Source organism: Condylura cristata, unplaced genomic scaffold (assembly GCF_000260355.1).
Source record: "Condylura cristata isolate star-nosed mole 26May11 unplaced genomic scaffold, ConCri1.0 scaffold00011, whole genome shotgun sequence".
Classification (NCBI taxonomy): Eukaryota; Metazoa; Chordata; class Mammalia; order Eulipotyphla; family Talpidae; genus Condylura; species Condylura cristata.
The window spans coordinates 7,825,030-7,840,421 of record NW_004567112.1 but is presented as its reverse complement, the minus strand read 5'-3'; the positions used below and the strand labels follow the sequence as shown (position 1 = coordinate 7,840,421).

General features: G+C 34.8%; 1 protein-coding gene across 1 annotated transcript in view; it reads left to right on the top strand.

Annotated features, from left to right (window-relative positions):
- Positions 1-15,392, top strand: part of CCDC172 (coiled-coil domain containing 172) — a 36,945-nt gene that overhangs the window by 3,893 nt on the left and 17,660 nt on the right. Inside the window, exon 3 of the mRNA XM_012723537.1 lies at positions 14,781-14,897. Coding sequence (XP_012578991.1) covers positions 14,781-14,897 — 117 coding nt within the window. The remainder of the gene's footprint in view (positions 1-14,780; positions 14,898-15,392) is intronic.

The following is a 15,392-nucleotide window of genomic DNA, read 5'->3' as shown; positions in this document are numbered from 1 at the left end:
TTCACACTTATATTAATAGTGGCCAAGACAGTCTTGGAGATAGATACACTTAGCTTCTTAGAGTCTCTGCATTAGACTGCTTTACATTAAATTCTTTAAACAAAATTTCTTCTGTCCTGAACGTATTAAGCTATTTTTTTAAGTTGTAATATAGAATTTTAAATATGTTGTCCTTTTTAGATTCCTCTTATTCTTATGTGCAGTTCCAGAACCATTCTGTACATTTTTGAATCTGAAGTTCAATCTGTGAAAACTGATTCTTCCTTCACCCAAGACTCTCCAGTTGGAGGTTTGATGGCCATCCTCTTCACGCCCCACGCTGTTTTCCTCGCTAAGACTTCTTTACCTGTTTGTGGTGACTCAGAGTTTATCCTAAGCGCTAAACTCTTCTCCTTCCTCTTTTTCTGTCATCCACAATACTCTCCTGTGTTCTAGAGAATTTGGCACCTGGCTCCCAGGCTTTCGCTTTACTTCAGCCCTCACCATCATCCAGAAGGATGTCAGGGTATGGGCTGGCCTGTTTATTCTTTGCTCACCACTCTTTCAGCAAGCTTTTACTCCATTCTGCCTCAGCTACCCATTTCCATAATCATACTTTCAGGGCTCTAACGTCATCTAAAATCACTTTACTTTCAAAAATCAGTCCATCAAGTCTTGTGTTCCCTAAACAGTTACTCACAACTCTTATGGTCATTTGTTTCCTTGTTTGGAATTGGTGGGGAGAGAGAGATGTTTCCAGAAAAGCAAGGGAATTTCTTTTCCAGATCCTCATCAGATACCTTCTTCCATCTCATTTCCATGAATTGTGACATGTGACCATCATTGAACCAATAATTGTGGTCATGTGATGGTAACCTTCCAGATTCAGTGAACTGTCTGGGGATGATACAGGTTTCAAAAAAACAATTAACTGGTTTTTCGAGAGAAGAAGAGATGCATATTAGGAAGGCAAGCAGTGTCATACTTTAGTGTTAAAACCAACATGGCCATGTAGAATATCCCTTTGATTGAAATATTTTAAAGTATTGATTTTGTTTATCTTAGTATGCTGTAAAATATACTTTAAATTCCTTTATTTTGAATAAGAACTTTTATGACTTGGGATGATTGCAAAAATCATCTGACTGAATTAATAAAAATAAAAAAGTAAAGACATTCAGCAGATTTAATTATTATTCCTGAGAATATGATCTCAGAATTCCAAGTGTAAAAAAATTCTTAAATCTCTAAAACTATTGTGATTATAAAGTGATCTATAGATGGTATATGAAAATGATACCACATAAAAATATGTGATGGAATAACATACCTTGTAAGAGATTTTATATGTGTAGTGAAATATAATTACATACATGGGCTGATAAGTAGTGCAAGATAATGGTCATCTCTGATAGAGGTAGAAGATAAATGTAATCAGGGAAGGGTACACGAGGAACTTACTTCAGGTTTACATGTAGTGTTTTATGTCTTAAATTGGAAGGGGTGGGGACATAGTCCTGATGTTACTTTAAAAAATAATGATGTGTTTAAAATGTTACAAAGCAATGGCTTTTAGTGTATTCAGGTGACAGTTGTGTAGCCATCTCTTATCTCACTTCAGAACATTTTTAGCACCCCCAAAAGAAACTCTATACCCATAGCAGATACCTCTCCGTCTTCATCAAACCCCACCAGCCCAAGTTTGCAACTCATCTGCTTTTTGCCTGTGAACATTTCATATAAATGACATCTACCACTGAGCATTTTTTCTAGGTTCATTCATGTTATAGCATGTATTACTACACCAGTGTATTTTATGAGCAAATAGTATTCCATTGTATGAACATTAATATTTATCCATTCATGAGTTGATGTACATGTGGGTTATTTCTACTTTTTAGCTCTTAGAGTAATGTTGCTTTGAACAATTTATGTACAAATTTTTGCAAGAACAGATGTTTTCAGCTCTTGGATATACCATCTAGGAAAAGATCTGCATCATGTGACTATTCGAGGTTTAACTTTTTGAGTTTTTGCGCTGTTTCCATAGTGGCAGTCCCATTTTATATTTATAGCAGCAGTGTGTGAAGGCTTCATTTTCTCTGTATCCTCACCAACACTTGTTATTTTCTGGGAGTTCTTGATTCCATTTTTTATAGCCATGTTACTTGGTGTGAAGTGACAATGTACTTTGTGTCTCCAGTTCCTTAGTGACTAATGCTGAGTATCTTTTTAGGTACTTCTTGGCCACTTGCCACATATGTTCTAAAAATGAGCTGCTTGATTAATGGTCCTGTACTAATGATTCTTCTGTGGGTCCTAGCCTGGTCTCTGAGAATTAGTAATCTCTCTTCATATAATAGAACTGAAATAGTTACATCTCTGAGGGAAGTGAAAAATATTACAGCATTTATTGTAGTCCTTTTTCTCAGTGTTGTTTTCATGATCTTAAAAAAATCCAAGGGATATTTCATGATAATCACAGTTTTGAGCAAACACCTTAACAGTATGTTAGATAGTCTTTTTATTTGCAAGTGCTTATAAATCACAAAAGTTGCAGACTTTCTGGCTTCAGTCCACAAAGTGGAAAACCTACTGAACTGCTTATAACTGTAAAACCTACAAGTGTATCTCAAGCCCCCTTTTTTTTCTTTTAAAGAATGACTTTAAATAAATTGTTTAGCCTAAAATGTTAGAAATGTTTCAAACAGGAAAAAAAAAAGCTTCCTTTCCAGGAACTGAGAAAATGATCCTCTAATTAAAGAACAGTAAGTTAGTACAGTTCTGACTCAATCTTCAGAAAGCTTGAGGTTAAAATTTAGTTGGCTAGACTTGTAAGACTTAACAGCATAAAAGAATGCCTTTTAAAGAGCTTGCCTTTTGATTTTATGATTTCTTGGAAAATCAATTAGCTGCAGTCCTTGTCTTAAATACCTCCAATCATACATTGGGTAATTATTCATTCAACAAACATTCATCAGGCAGCTTCTAAATCACACAGTGAATAATTGGCAAATAAATTATAAAACAACTTTCTGCCTAAATTAGAGGGTTGACGACAAGCAGCTGCAACTATGTATGCCTTACTGTAGACTCAAAATTCTGATCTCATTTAAAGAAAAAGTTTGTAATTACTTTTAATCTTCTCTGTGTGTTCTAGAAAGAAAACCTTATTACACTTAATGATTAATTATCTAGATCATGGCTAGAGAAGCTCCCAGGATGTTGATTGAGTTTAGTGTTGGGTATTTTCCAGAAGCCCACCTGCTGGGGTGATCTGTTGTTAACAGTATCTTCTTCTTTGTTCTTGAATATCGAAAACAACCTTGGGGCCTTTGCACTTGCCCTCTCCTCTGCCTGAAATGCTTCTCTCCTCAGCAATTAGTGTTTTATTCACTTCATTTAGGTTTCTCCCACGAGAGTGATTAACTTCAATATGAGACTAATTTCTAACATGACAATCCTTTGCAAATTTTGGTGTTGCTTACTTGGATCTCTAATCAGTTGCTGTTTTAAAGCAGTGGTTCTCAAAGTGTGATCTGCCAGTCTGTAGCAGTCATCAAGATTCTGTGAAGAAGTCTTGAGGTCAAACTATATTCTAAATGATGTGGAGGTATTATTTTCCATTTTCATTGTGCTGGCATGCATATCAATGATGCAACAGCAGTATTGCGTCAAACTGCCTTAGCACAAATCAAGGCATTTGTACCAAATTCTACTAGTCATTACATTTTTCACTGCCTTGCACTTGCAGTAAAAACACAAAACCCACCAGTTTCACTGTGTGATCTTTTTTTAAAAAATTTATTTGTGCATACAGAAATGGGGTGCAAGCCAGAGGTGCAGGGGCAGTGAGAGGATTCATCAGAGACAGAATGGAGAGCAGAAAAGGCAGATCAGAGAAGTACACTGCTGAGGGAGCAGTGGGCAGGTCAGGAGAGGTCTGCCGGCCATGTGGTCACCTCCGGGGCGGGGATATAACTCGCACTGAAGTGGCTGCGGAGAGCTTGTAGTGCTGCATCCTTACCCATTGCACCACCTGGGAGGACCAACACTGTATACTCTTAGTTGAAGTGTAAAAAAAATATTGAGTTGTTTTGAAACTTACCATTGTGTATATGTGTCTTTACTGTGTATGATAAAATGGCAAGTTCACATAGAGAGCTTCTTTTTCAAAGTTACACTGCTTGTCTCAGCGGTTACCATTTTTACACTTGAATGAACTAGCTACTCCTTTTCTGGAAACCTACTCTCCACAATAATTGACAAGCTGTAGTTATTTAGATTTGAGTATTTAGCCAATTTTCTCAAAACTGAATGAAGTAAGCTGACATCTCAAGGCAGACAAGTCTTGTTATTTTGCCAGTGATAATACTCAACCTTTCAAACAAAAGCTAGAAATTTGGAAGGCTGTATCTGTCACTGTCAGCTTGGTAGTTTCCTAATACTGAAAGATTTTGCCAAGTTTGTCAGTGATATTAATGAATGTTATTTTTTAATATCATGTTGTGAAGCATATCGGCATTTGGAGGAGCTGAATAATTTAGTGAAGCTATATTTTCCACATGACCAGCACATACTGTTATAAAACCATGCACAGCCAAAGGATCCACTCAAAGTACAGATAGACCAATTGGATTTTATTGTAACAGAATGAAAAGTTCATTAAAATGGTGTCAGATTCCTCACATTAAATAACCTTTCAGGAACCATTTGAGCTCAGATGTAGTACCAAAAAAGAAAATGCACAATCACTTAAAAAGGGATTGAAATATCTCTCTCCTTTGCAATTGCATATCTTTATGAGGCCAGATTTTCTTCATAGACTTAAAGCAAAAATCATATTGCAAAAGATTAAATAAAGAAGCAGATATGAGAAACTACTATCTTAAGCCAGACATTAAAAAGATTTGTAAATCCAACACTTACTGCTATTTATTAATGTTTAGAAAATATTTTTCATTAAAAATATGTTTATTTCAACATGTACTGGCATTATTGTTATTTTTCAATTGTTTTTAAAATTTCTGTTTTAATCTTTGATGTAGAAAAAGTGAAAAGATACAGCTCAAAAAACAAATAAAAAGCTCAACAATTTTTAAGACATAGTCTCAAGGATCAAATAAATCATAAAAACCAAAAAGCTTAGGAACAACTGTTAGGCCACCTGACATCATATATAAAATAGCATTCTTCCTTGCCTGTCCTTTATGCTTCTTTATTTTTCTCTATAGCACTTATCATCACGTAACATTTTATATTAATTATCCCTTTTTACCCCCATCACTGTGGAACGCAAATTCACAAAGAGTACAAAGTCATGTATTTTATTCTTACCCTTATTTACCTCTTTTCTGACATGATAATTTTCTCTTTTATTTTAGGATTAGTAATGTAAATGATACATATTTTAAGTGTAATTATGTGTTGTTCACAATTTCTCTGTATTTAGTAGAAAATAGGTCCTTCCCACATGTGCCTAGACACTCGTATTCACCAAAACTAAGTTCTTATTCTTGAAGTTCTTATTTTGATTTATCCTTCAGTAAGTCTGTAATTACTCTAATAATTTTTCAGGAAGAATATGGGCTCGGTGGATTTTTTTGAGCCATTAGTATCTGAAATTTCTTTTTATTGATCTTATACTTGAATGAAATACTGTATACAGAATTATTGATTCAAATCTGTTTTTAGAAATTTTTTTAGATCTAGCACTGTCATCTTCTGAAAGTTATTAATGCAAAAGTAGTGAAGTTAGCCTGCTTTTTTTTTTTTTTAATTCCTTTTGGGTAGCCTTTTTTTTTTTCCCCCTGGTTGCTTGTAGAAATTGTTTTCTTATCCTTATAATTCCAAATTTGCACACTAATGTATCTAATTTTGTCTATAATTTGAACTACTATCTTCTGATTTCTTTTGCAAGTATCCCAATTTCTTATGCTCAGATCTTTGTTCACTGCATCTGTTATCACCTGATTTTGCTAGTTCTCAGCAGTCTTGGAAAGAACCCTTTGTATTTTGCATCACTGATTACATCTTTTGTAGTTAGTTATTTAAGACTACAAATTTAAATTCTGTGTTACCAAATACTCTGTGACACGGGTTTCAGGGAACTCAGCACAATGGCAAGGAAATATAAACTAACGGAACTACATCAAACTAAAAAGCTTCTGCATAGTTAAAGAACCTATTATTAAAAAAAAAAAAGCTATTGAATTGGACAAAATATTTGCACATCATACATCTGAAAAGGGACTAATATTCAAGATCTATGAAGAGCTCATACAGCTCAACAAAATGAAAGCAAATAATCTAATCAAATAATGTGTAGAACAGCTAAGTAGATCAAAGAAGATATACAGATGGGCAGCAGGCACATGAAAATTGCTCACAAGCACTAATCATCAGGGAAATGCAAATGAAAACCACAATGAGATACCACCTCACAATCCTGAGAATATTCCATATCAAAAAGACCAGAAAACAAACAGTTGTTGATGAGAGTATGGAGGAAAAGAAGCCCTTGACACCATTGGTGGGAATGTAAACTCACACAGCCCCAATAGAAATTAGTATAAATGTTTCTTAAAACATTAAAAATGGATCGACCAGATGATCCAACAATCCCTGTATTTGAAAGGATATATGCACTCCTATGTTCATTGCAACGCTGTTTACAATAACTGATCTGTGGGAACAAACTAAATGCCCAATGACAGGTGAGTGGATTAAATTATGTGGTATATATACAGATTGACTACTATACAAAAAAGTATTTTGAAAGTACATAAAAGATGAAATCTTGTCATTGTCAACAACATGGATGGATCTAAAGGGAATTACGTGAAATAAGTCAGAGAAACAAATGCTGAATGATTTCATTCTTACACAGACTATAAAGAAACAAAGCAAAGGTACAGCTAGAACTAAACCAAAAAGAACCTTAGAGATCTCACTAGAACTGAGGCAACCAGAGGGAGTGACTGACCTTGTGGGGTGCAACTGTGGTGGGTTAGTACTGTCACATACCTTTGGAGAGGTGTGAACTTGTACCTCTGAAATATGTAATATTATAACCCACTACCTCCGTAAAAAATAATAAATTTCACTTTGCCTTAGCACTTTTCTCTTTCACATGTAATTTTTTTATTCTCAGCTGATATTTTTATCATATTTTATGTCCTTACTTGCTCTTGTTTCTTATTGTTTCATGTTTCCTTGTTTTGCATCCTCTTGAGGGACAATTTTTTTGTACCCTGTAGTAAAGTCATAAAGATACAGAGTACTCTTTCTCTGTGTTTCTGTGGGTAATTTCCCTTTTTTATTTTCTTCTACTGTATTTTTTAATAGAGTCTGTGTTGTTACTTTATGAGAACTTTTCAGACTTGTTTGCCAACAGATACAATATATAAGTTGCTCTTTGTCCCATTTTTGTTTTCTTGAGTTCTTAAAGAATACACTGTCTTCTAAAGCTAAAGTTGTTGGTTTACAGTTTGATGTGAATACCCCCAATCCAGTTTCGAGTATTCTCACAGTGTCATGTTATTTTTTTCTTCCTCATGTGCCAAATTTTCTTATAAAGAGGAAAAGTATGTTTTAAAGAATCTAACATTTTATAGTTGTTCCATTACAAAAGGGCATGAACCATGGGGATCACAACTGAGATTTAAAAAAAGAAAAAAAAGGCACAAAAGGATGTAAAAATAAACTGTTATATTATTTAAAAAAGGGGGGGGCATGAAAACCACTAACCACTACCCTCAGCCCTCCCTTATTCTACATGCAGACAGAATGTGGGTGTGGGTGAGATTTGGTGCTGCCTCCTGCTTGTCAGATAGCACAGAAGTCACCTTGTTTCTGTGTATCTCCCCAGGAGAGTCTTTTAGATTCAGAAGTGTCATGATCAAATGTTCTTGGCCTATCTATATTTGTTCTTTACTGCTCTTTCCGTAATCATACTGATGTCTAGCTGACTTAGCATTTCCCTGAAAGTTGGACTTTTGTTTGAGGAAAAGGGGAAGAAGAATATTGGAACATGGGGTAACTTTTAATAAGGGTAGAGTTAGGTAGCTATGGACTTTGGAATACCGAAAGGATTAAGGAAGGGTGGATGGAAAAGGTGAATGACAAACTGGCTTTGAGTTCTTCTTGTGATCTTGATACTACCGCTGGAAAGAATTTTTCATACAGCTTTTGGTGCTAATGCAGTCTTATGAATTGTTATTGCCTGGATTAATATTTCAAGATAAGTTGAAAGGCTGCCTACGTCAGCTTCTTTGATTCAGACTAGCTCCAATGCTTGAAATGTAGTCAGTTTCTCCTAGTTAAAATTCTAATCAATTCCTCCCGAGAGAAGACAGAGAAGAGTGAGGATGGGAGATCTGTGACCACTGCATCATCTCCAGAGCAGTCGTCTTCTCTTAAGCATGAACTCTGCCCCTCACATCTTTATTAGACGTGCTGCTTATATTCCTGTTGGAAGAGTGATGGCATTTCGGAACATCTGAGGACTTCCCTTCTATTATATTGGATGAATATGTGGGGGTTTTGGCATATTTGAACTAGCTTTATTGTTTTAACTTTTTGTAAAAGTCATGTGTACTTACTGTAGATTATTCTCAAAATGGGCAGCATAGTTCCCAACAGCAGTTAATATTTTCATAGATTTTCTTTCAGAATTAAGCACATGTTTATTTTTTACTATATCCCATCTCAATAATTAATTATTGTTTAAATAAGTATTTTTTAATGATTGCAAGATATTCTATTAAATGGTAACCATAGTTTAATTAAGTAATTTTTATGATAAATATCTTCTATATTCTCAGTAAGTTACTATTACTAATATTATCATGACACCAGGCTCATGCATTTAAGCTTTACTCTTCTCTTAATTACAAAGTCCTAGAAATCCATGTGCGTGTGAGGCTTTTGATGATGTCTAAGTTGTACTCCAGAAAAGTTGTTTCAGCTTATATTTCCATAATTTTGCTACTCATATAATAGAAATGACAAGTTTTATTGCAAATATAAAAAGACACCTTTTTAGCGTTTTAATTTTAACTAAATTAAATGCTTCCTGATTTTTTCATTTGCTCATAAATTTTTCATATTTACTTTGGATTTACCTGTTATATCCTTATCTTTTTCTTAGTGGCTCCTAGACTTATACATTATGGATATTACCTTTTTTTCTGTTTGTTGCAAATTTTATTATTTGTAGCTTGAGGTTTTGTACATGTTCTTTTACTGCCAAAGTTTCAAATGTTTACATTGCTAGAATTTTAATCCTTTTTTCTTTATGGTTTGTTTCTGAAATCCATTTCGGGCTCGGGAAAGCCTGGCCTATTCCAAGATTTTAAACAATATTTTCCCCTAGTAGTTTCCAGGGTTTTTATTTAATATATTTAAATACAAATGCCTATTCACTGTGTCCTAAGTAAGTATCACATATTCTCCATTGACTAAAGGTTAACGTAAAGTAATATACATGTGAACAGACACACATTAGATATATACTTATGTTTACTGAGATACCCAGAATACAGCATGTTTTATATATGTGTGTGTGTGTGTGTGTGTATATATATATATATATATATATACACACACACGTATCAGACTTGTCTGTTTCTAAGTATTCTAAACTATATGCTTAGGCACCAGTATCTTACCTTAATATATTGCTTTAAAATAGCTTTGACTCTCTGGAAGGTAAATTTCTCTCTCAGAATTTTCCTGAATTTTTTTAACAGTTTTTATTTTGATTTTCTACATAAATTTGAGAATATTTTGTCAAATTTCAATATAGTAAAACAAATAGATTGGTATTTTAATTACTAAATTCATGTGGTAATTTGGGAGGAATTGATGTTTTTACAATTTAATCTTCATGTTTTAGAACCCAGCATATCTTTCTATTTGTGTTTTATGTTCCTCATTACAGGACATTTCCTATAGGTTTCAAATATTTGCTACTTATTTTCTTTTTGCTTTTCTGAATAGGATATGGGGTAGAGAATAGCCAATGCAAGGGCCTTTTGGGTGCAGTGTGCCAGATAGGTCTGAGCAATAACCAAGCTGGTGAGGGGTGGTTGAAGAAGAGATTGATAGAATGTAACATCAAGAGGGATAAAGGGGTGCAGGTCATATAAATCCTTGAAAACATGTGAATCTAACAAATGTGCCCTGTGTTGAACCTTCCTGGCTTTCTGTATTAAGTTCATTTTATCACTGCATTTGTGGATGAGAAATGTATTTATGAAAGAAAGATTATGTTTCTTAAAACCTAAATATCTGCTGTTGATACAGTTGACTCCTTGATAGGCTTTTATGTTTAAAATACCTTTTATTACAGTCATAACAAACACATTCTTTCCCCCATTCATTGTACCTTGTGCATGTGACATCTGTACAATTCTGTTTTCTTAGTAAAGTTACTACACTATTAGCAGATCATTTTTAATCATTTTTAATCAAATAACTGAGGTTATTTTAAACAACAGCAACCTCAACAAAGAGGAACTTTGTGCATTGCTTACTTGGACCTAAATATTAATTTCAAACCCTTAGTCACTTTCAATTTTCAGGTTTTTCCAGTAAAGAACTTACTACAAACACACAGGCAGTAGGAGTAGTAGTCACAAATAATGACTATGCTGAAACTGACCAAGTTGACCACTAAGACTGTTTACTATAAGCTCTGTTGAAAATCAAATATCCCAAAGAAGAATAAAACAGGGAAGGGAAAAAAGAATCTTTATTGCTGAGAGAAGCAGATTAAGCAGACTGTTGGCACTGCTGTAAGTTAAAAGTTTCCAAACAGCAGCATTTTCTGACAAAGCTTGGTGTTTGATTCTGGATTGTAACTTTTAAGAGCCTGCATGCAAATATTTTTTCATTTTTTAGTCAGAGGAACAAGAGAAATGAGAAAGAGAAATTTGTATTACGCCTGTGGGAAACTTTCCACCCCTTTTTTTATTGTTTGTATCCTGGGTAATGTAGGAGATTATAGTTTCTTCAGTAATATTTATAAGATGTTCAAACTACCATGGATATGATAGTGCTTCAGTTCAAACCTGACAAAGAGATATGTACAAATACTTTTTTTTTTTAAGATTTATTTATTTGTGCATACAGAACTGGGGTGCAGGCCAGAGGCTCAGGGGCTGTGAGAGGCTTCACGAGAGACAGAGTGGGGAGCAGAACAGGCAGATCGATGAAGTACACTGCTGAGGGGAGCAGTGGGCGGGTCAGGAGAGGTCTGCCACGCCATGTGGTCACCTCCGGGGTAGGCGGGAATCGAACTCATGCAGAAGCGGCTTTAGATTCTCAGTGCTGTGCTTTAACCTGCTGCGCCACCAGGGAGGGACCTGTACAAATACTTTTAATCAAGTTTCACTTTTCTTCTAGTATCTTCCTAATTCTGGTCCCCATCCATCACTAACACAGCAAAAGAGAGATTCTCACTTTAATTTATCCTGTGAAATTATTTCAGTTTGTGATCTTGTCAAAATATTCAGGGCTATATTTGGAATTTTACTTAAATATTATACATCCCAAGGTGTTTTGAAACATAAGAATATTTAAGAAGCATGTTGGGGTAATAGAAAGAACAAGGAGACCAATGAGAAATGCATTCTGCAAATAGGTACCTAACTGTGAAAAGCTATTTTACTTCCTACCCAATAGTTGGTAGCAAGGAGTTGGGCAAATCCAAAAGTTATTGTCCTTTAGTCCCATATTATATGAAGTCTCTCTGCTAGAATGTTACACTCCATGTGCGTTCTGCACCCTAATTTCACTATCTTATTGCAGGCATTGATTCTTCCTTGACCTTCCTGATTGGAGCTCACCCAAATTCCTGCCTCATCCTCTATCATGTTTTATCCCCTGCTTGCCAATTCTTTTTTGTGTTAATGTTTTCCTCACAGATCCTAAGTGAATTTAAAAATTAATGTTAGTGTAAGTTTGTAGGTTTTGGCTCTCTGGAATTATTTTGTTTAATTGGAAGAGGAAGATGTGGAAGTGGAAGGTAAAGACATTGTGAGTTAGACAGTGGGAAGGGAAGTAGCATAACAAAAAAAGAAAGAAGAGATTGAAGAAGGATCACTTAAATAGTATTCTAGGGAAAGAGGAAAATTATAGCAGTACCTGTTTAACAATTGCCTGAACTGTTCTCTGCTTTTTAGTGGGGCATTTAGATTTCATTCTTCAGATTGTGGTAGAATATCCCAACTTGGTGCCAGTATGTCTAATAACTTCCAATATTTCAAAAAGTAGTTGTGAGCTCAGTAGGAATTTAGGTCTTAGTTGGTGAAAGCTGCAACAGAACACCTTAATTTTTTAATTCTGTAAGACTTTTCTGTACTTGAATAGCACATTTGCTGAAGACTTTAAAAACTTCATTAGTTAGATAAATAGCATTTCTCCATTTTGGGAGTTTCGCCCAATTTTTTTGTAGTAGATTGGTGGCAAAAACAGAACAGCAATTTAGGAATTTTATCTCTGAAAGGCATAATATGCGAATTACCTTATTGGCTTAAACTAGAATTTATTTAGTCCAAAATTTGGTTTCAAATCACTTGGTGGGAATTTGTATCCATAACAATTAATTTTGAGAGTTGGGTATATACTATAAGCAACCTTGTCATATAGTAAGTTCAGATGAACCTAGTGATATTTAAGAATTTTTGTTTGTAACCTTACTTACTTTCCATTTCTACTGTGATCCGAGACTGAGTCTTTTTTAATTCCAGGAATATATCTGTGTTACTTTGAAAGAGTTCTAATATTTTCATGTTAATATGATTTAGAAGAAAGGTTGTCAGAAGACCTGGATTTAGTCCCAGGTTTGCCTCTGATTGACTATATAACCTTTGTAAAGGTTCTTAACTTCTATGGAACTCATCTCATTCTAATGTATATAATAAGTAAGAGCCCTGGAGTGTTTTCTTATACTAAATGTGATAGAATTCACAATCATATTCTAGCTTGCCAGTAATCCAAATTTCTAGAGGATTTTATAGATCTGACCATGTATTTTTCTAATTTCTCTTTTAGACATTAAAATACAGACAGCCCTTTTCCCCTTCCCCCCAGTTTTAAAGTATTTTTTGAATTTCTTTGATTATATAATTTGCATCTTTCTATCTTTCTCTGTTGCTTAAGATCGACTTGATGAGAACAGCCAAGTACTGCAGGTGTGGGCAGATACACAATAATTTGATATAAATGTAACGTATTTTCTGTTTTATTTTGGCTACTTTTTTTTTTTAATGTCAGTATTTCCAGGATTTCTTAGCCATGTCATTTCAAAATGTCTTTTACACCAACCCTTTGCCTCTGAACTAGGCTATTCTTAAACTCTTTACTATTCAATATCTTCTGGGACAGAGATTTCACAACCTGTCTCTCACCTTGAGGAAGCTCTTATAGTGAACATAAATCTTGCCTTCTAGCAATTTAAGTTGAATTTATTTCCTTTTTCTTTTCTCTGTGGAGAAGGGAACAGCCCCAAACTAGAAGTGATGCTTTCTTATGAGGGTCAGCACTGAATGTAATGGAAAGATTATTTCCAGTGTGGCATCATTTTTAGTTTTTTTATATTAAAGCTTCCTGACTCTCATTTTAACATTCATGGCTTGAGAAGATTCTTTATGATCAAGATGAAATAACAATTTCTAATATTACCATTTATTTTATCTTTTGCTAGTTTAGAACCAAATGAGATGCTAAAATTAAAAATAAGTTCTTACTTGAGGACATAGCAGATTTGTGCTTTAGTTACTGTAACTGGTGAGAGCACTGGGTTTTTGACTTTAGTTTTTGTGTGTAGCTTCTAATCACATTATTTTATTAGTTATACCATGTGCATGAGTTAATCATCCGTATGTTCCTTAAAGTGGTAAGAATAGAAACATGGTTTAAAACATACTATCTTGAAGCGAAACTGAATGGGTGCTGTCAAAAGGCTTTAGTACCCAAGCTAAAGGTATTGGAATTGGAAAGGTAATGCTAGGTATTGGAAAATAAAAAACAAAATGTGTTCTCTGCCCTTATAGGTGAAGAGATTCTAAAAAATTATAAAGTACTTCCAAAGTACATATAACTTAAAATGTTGAATGTGGGCCCTCCCTGGTGGCGCAGCAGGTTAAAGCACAGTACTGAGAATCTAAGGCCGCTTTCGCATGAGTTCTATTCCCGCCTGCCCCGGAAGGGACCACATGGCGTGGCAGACCTCTCCTGACCCTCCCGCTGCTCCCCTCAGCAGTGTACTTCGTCGATCTGCCTGTTCTATTCCCCACTCTGTCTCTGGTGAAGACTCTCGCCGCTCCTGAACCTCTGGCCTATACCCCAGTTCTGTATGCACAAATAAATAAATCTTTTTTTTTTTTTTATAAAGATTTTATTTTATTTGTGCATACAGAACTGGGATACAGGCCAGAGATGTGGAGGGTGAGAGAATTCACCAGAGACAGAGTGGAGTGCAGAACAGGCAGATCAACGAAATACACTGCTGAGGGGAGCAGCGGGCGGGTCAGGAGAGGTCTGCCACGCCATGTGGTCACCTCCGGGGCAGGCGGGAATCGAACTCATGAGGAAGCGGCTTTAGATTCTCAGTGCTGTGCTTTAACCCGCTGCGCCACCAGGGAGGGCCATAAATAAATCTTTAAAAAAAAAAATGTTGAATGTGATATTTTTGGCATCTTAAACTATACTATACATATCTGTTCTATTAACTGTGTGATACCCTAAAATTCCATATTATTTGTTTCATTCTGATTTGTTTTTTCACATTAAAGGTTCAACAACTTTCTGAAAAATCCTTCCTCTTACAACTTTTGAAAATTCATGAAAATGCCTTAGAAAGACAGTGCAGTCAAATTACAAACCAAAGAAATATGCTTCTCCAAACCTTTGTAAGTCTCCAACCACTTAGAAAAATCTATTTCACTGTATCAAAAGTATTTAAATGTACTTAGGTGTACTTTTAGAAAATTATTTGTATGCGTATTGGCAAGATAGTCTTGTTCAGATAGGAAAAAATATTAAGTGCTATTTAAAACCAATTTGTAGAGTAATATAATTTGAAAGATTTCTATTGGCAGTGATGCGATATAGAAATTATTTGCAGCTGTAATAAGCATGTAAGGAAGAGTGAAATTGATTTGAACTGCTGAGACTTGGAGACCTTAGGTTTTAATGATGGTGAAAGGCAGGGAGGGCTACACTTTTGACATATACATGGATGTGAACTAACACATTTTGCTTATCTTTTCATCATCATAAGCCATATCAAACAGGCTTGGTAGTTTTAAATGCCAAGGCTAGGTTAGGAACAAAACTTGTAATTAATTAATATTTCTAAGAAAATACATTCAAAATGTTAAAATTATATACCTAGATAATGTCAA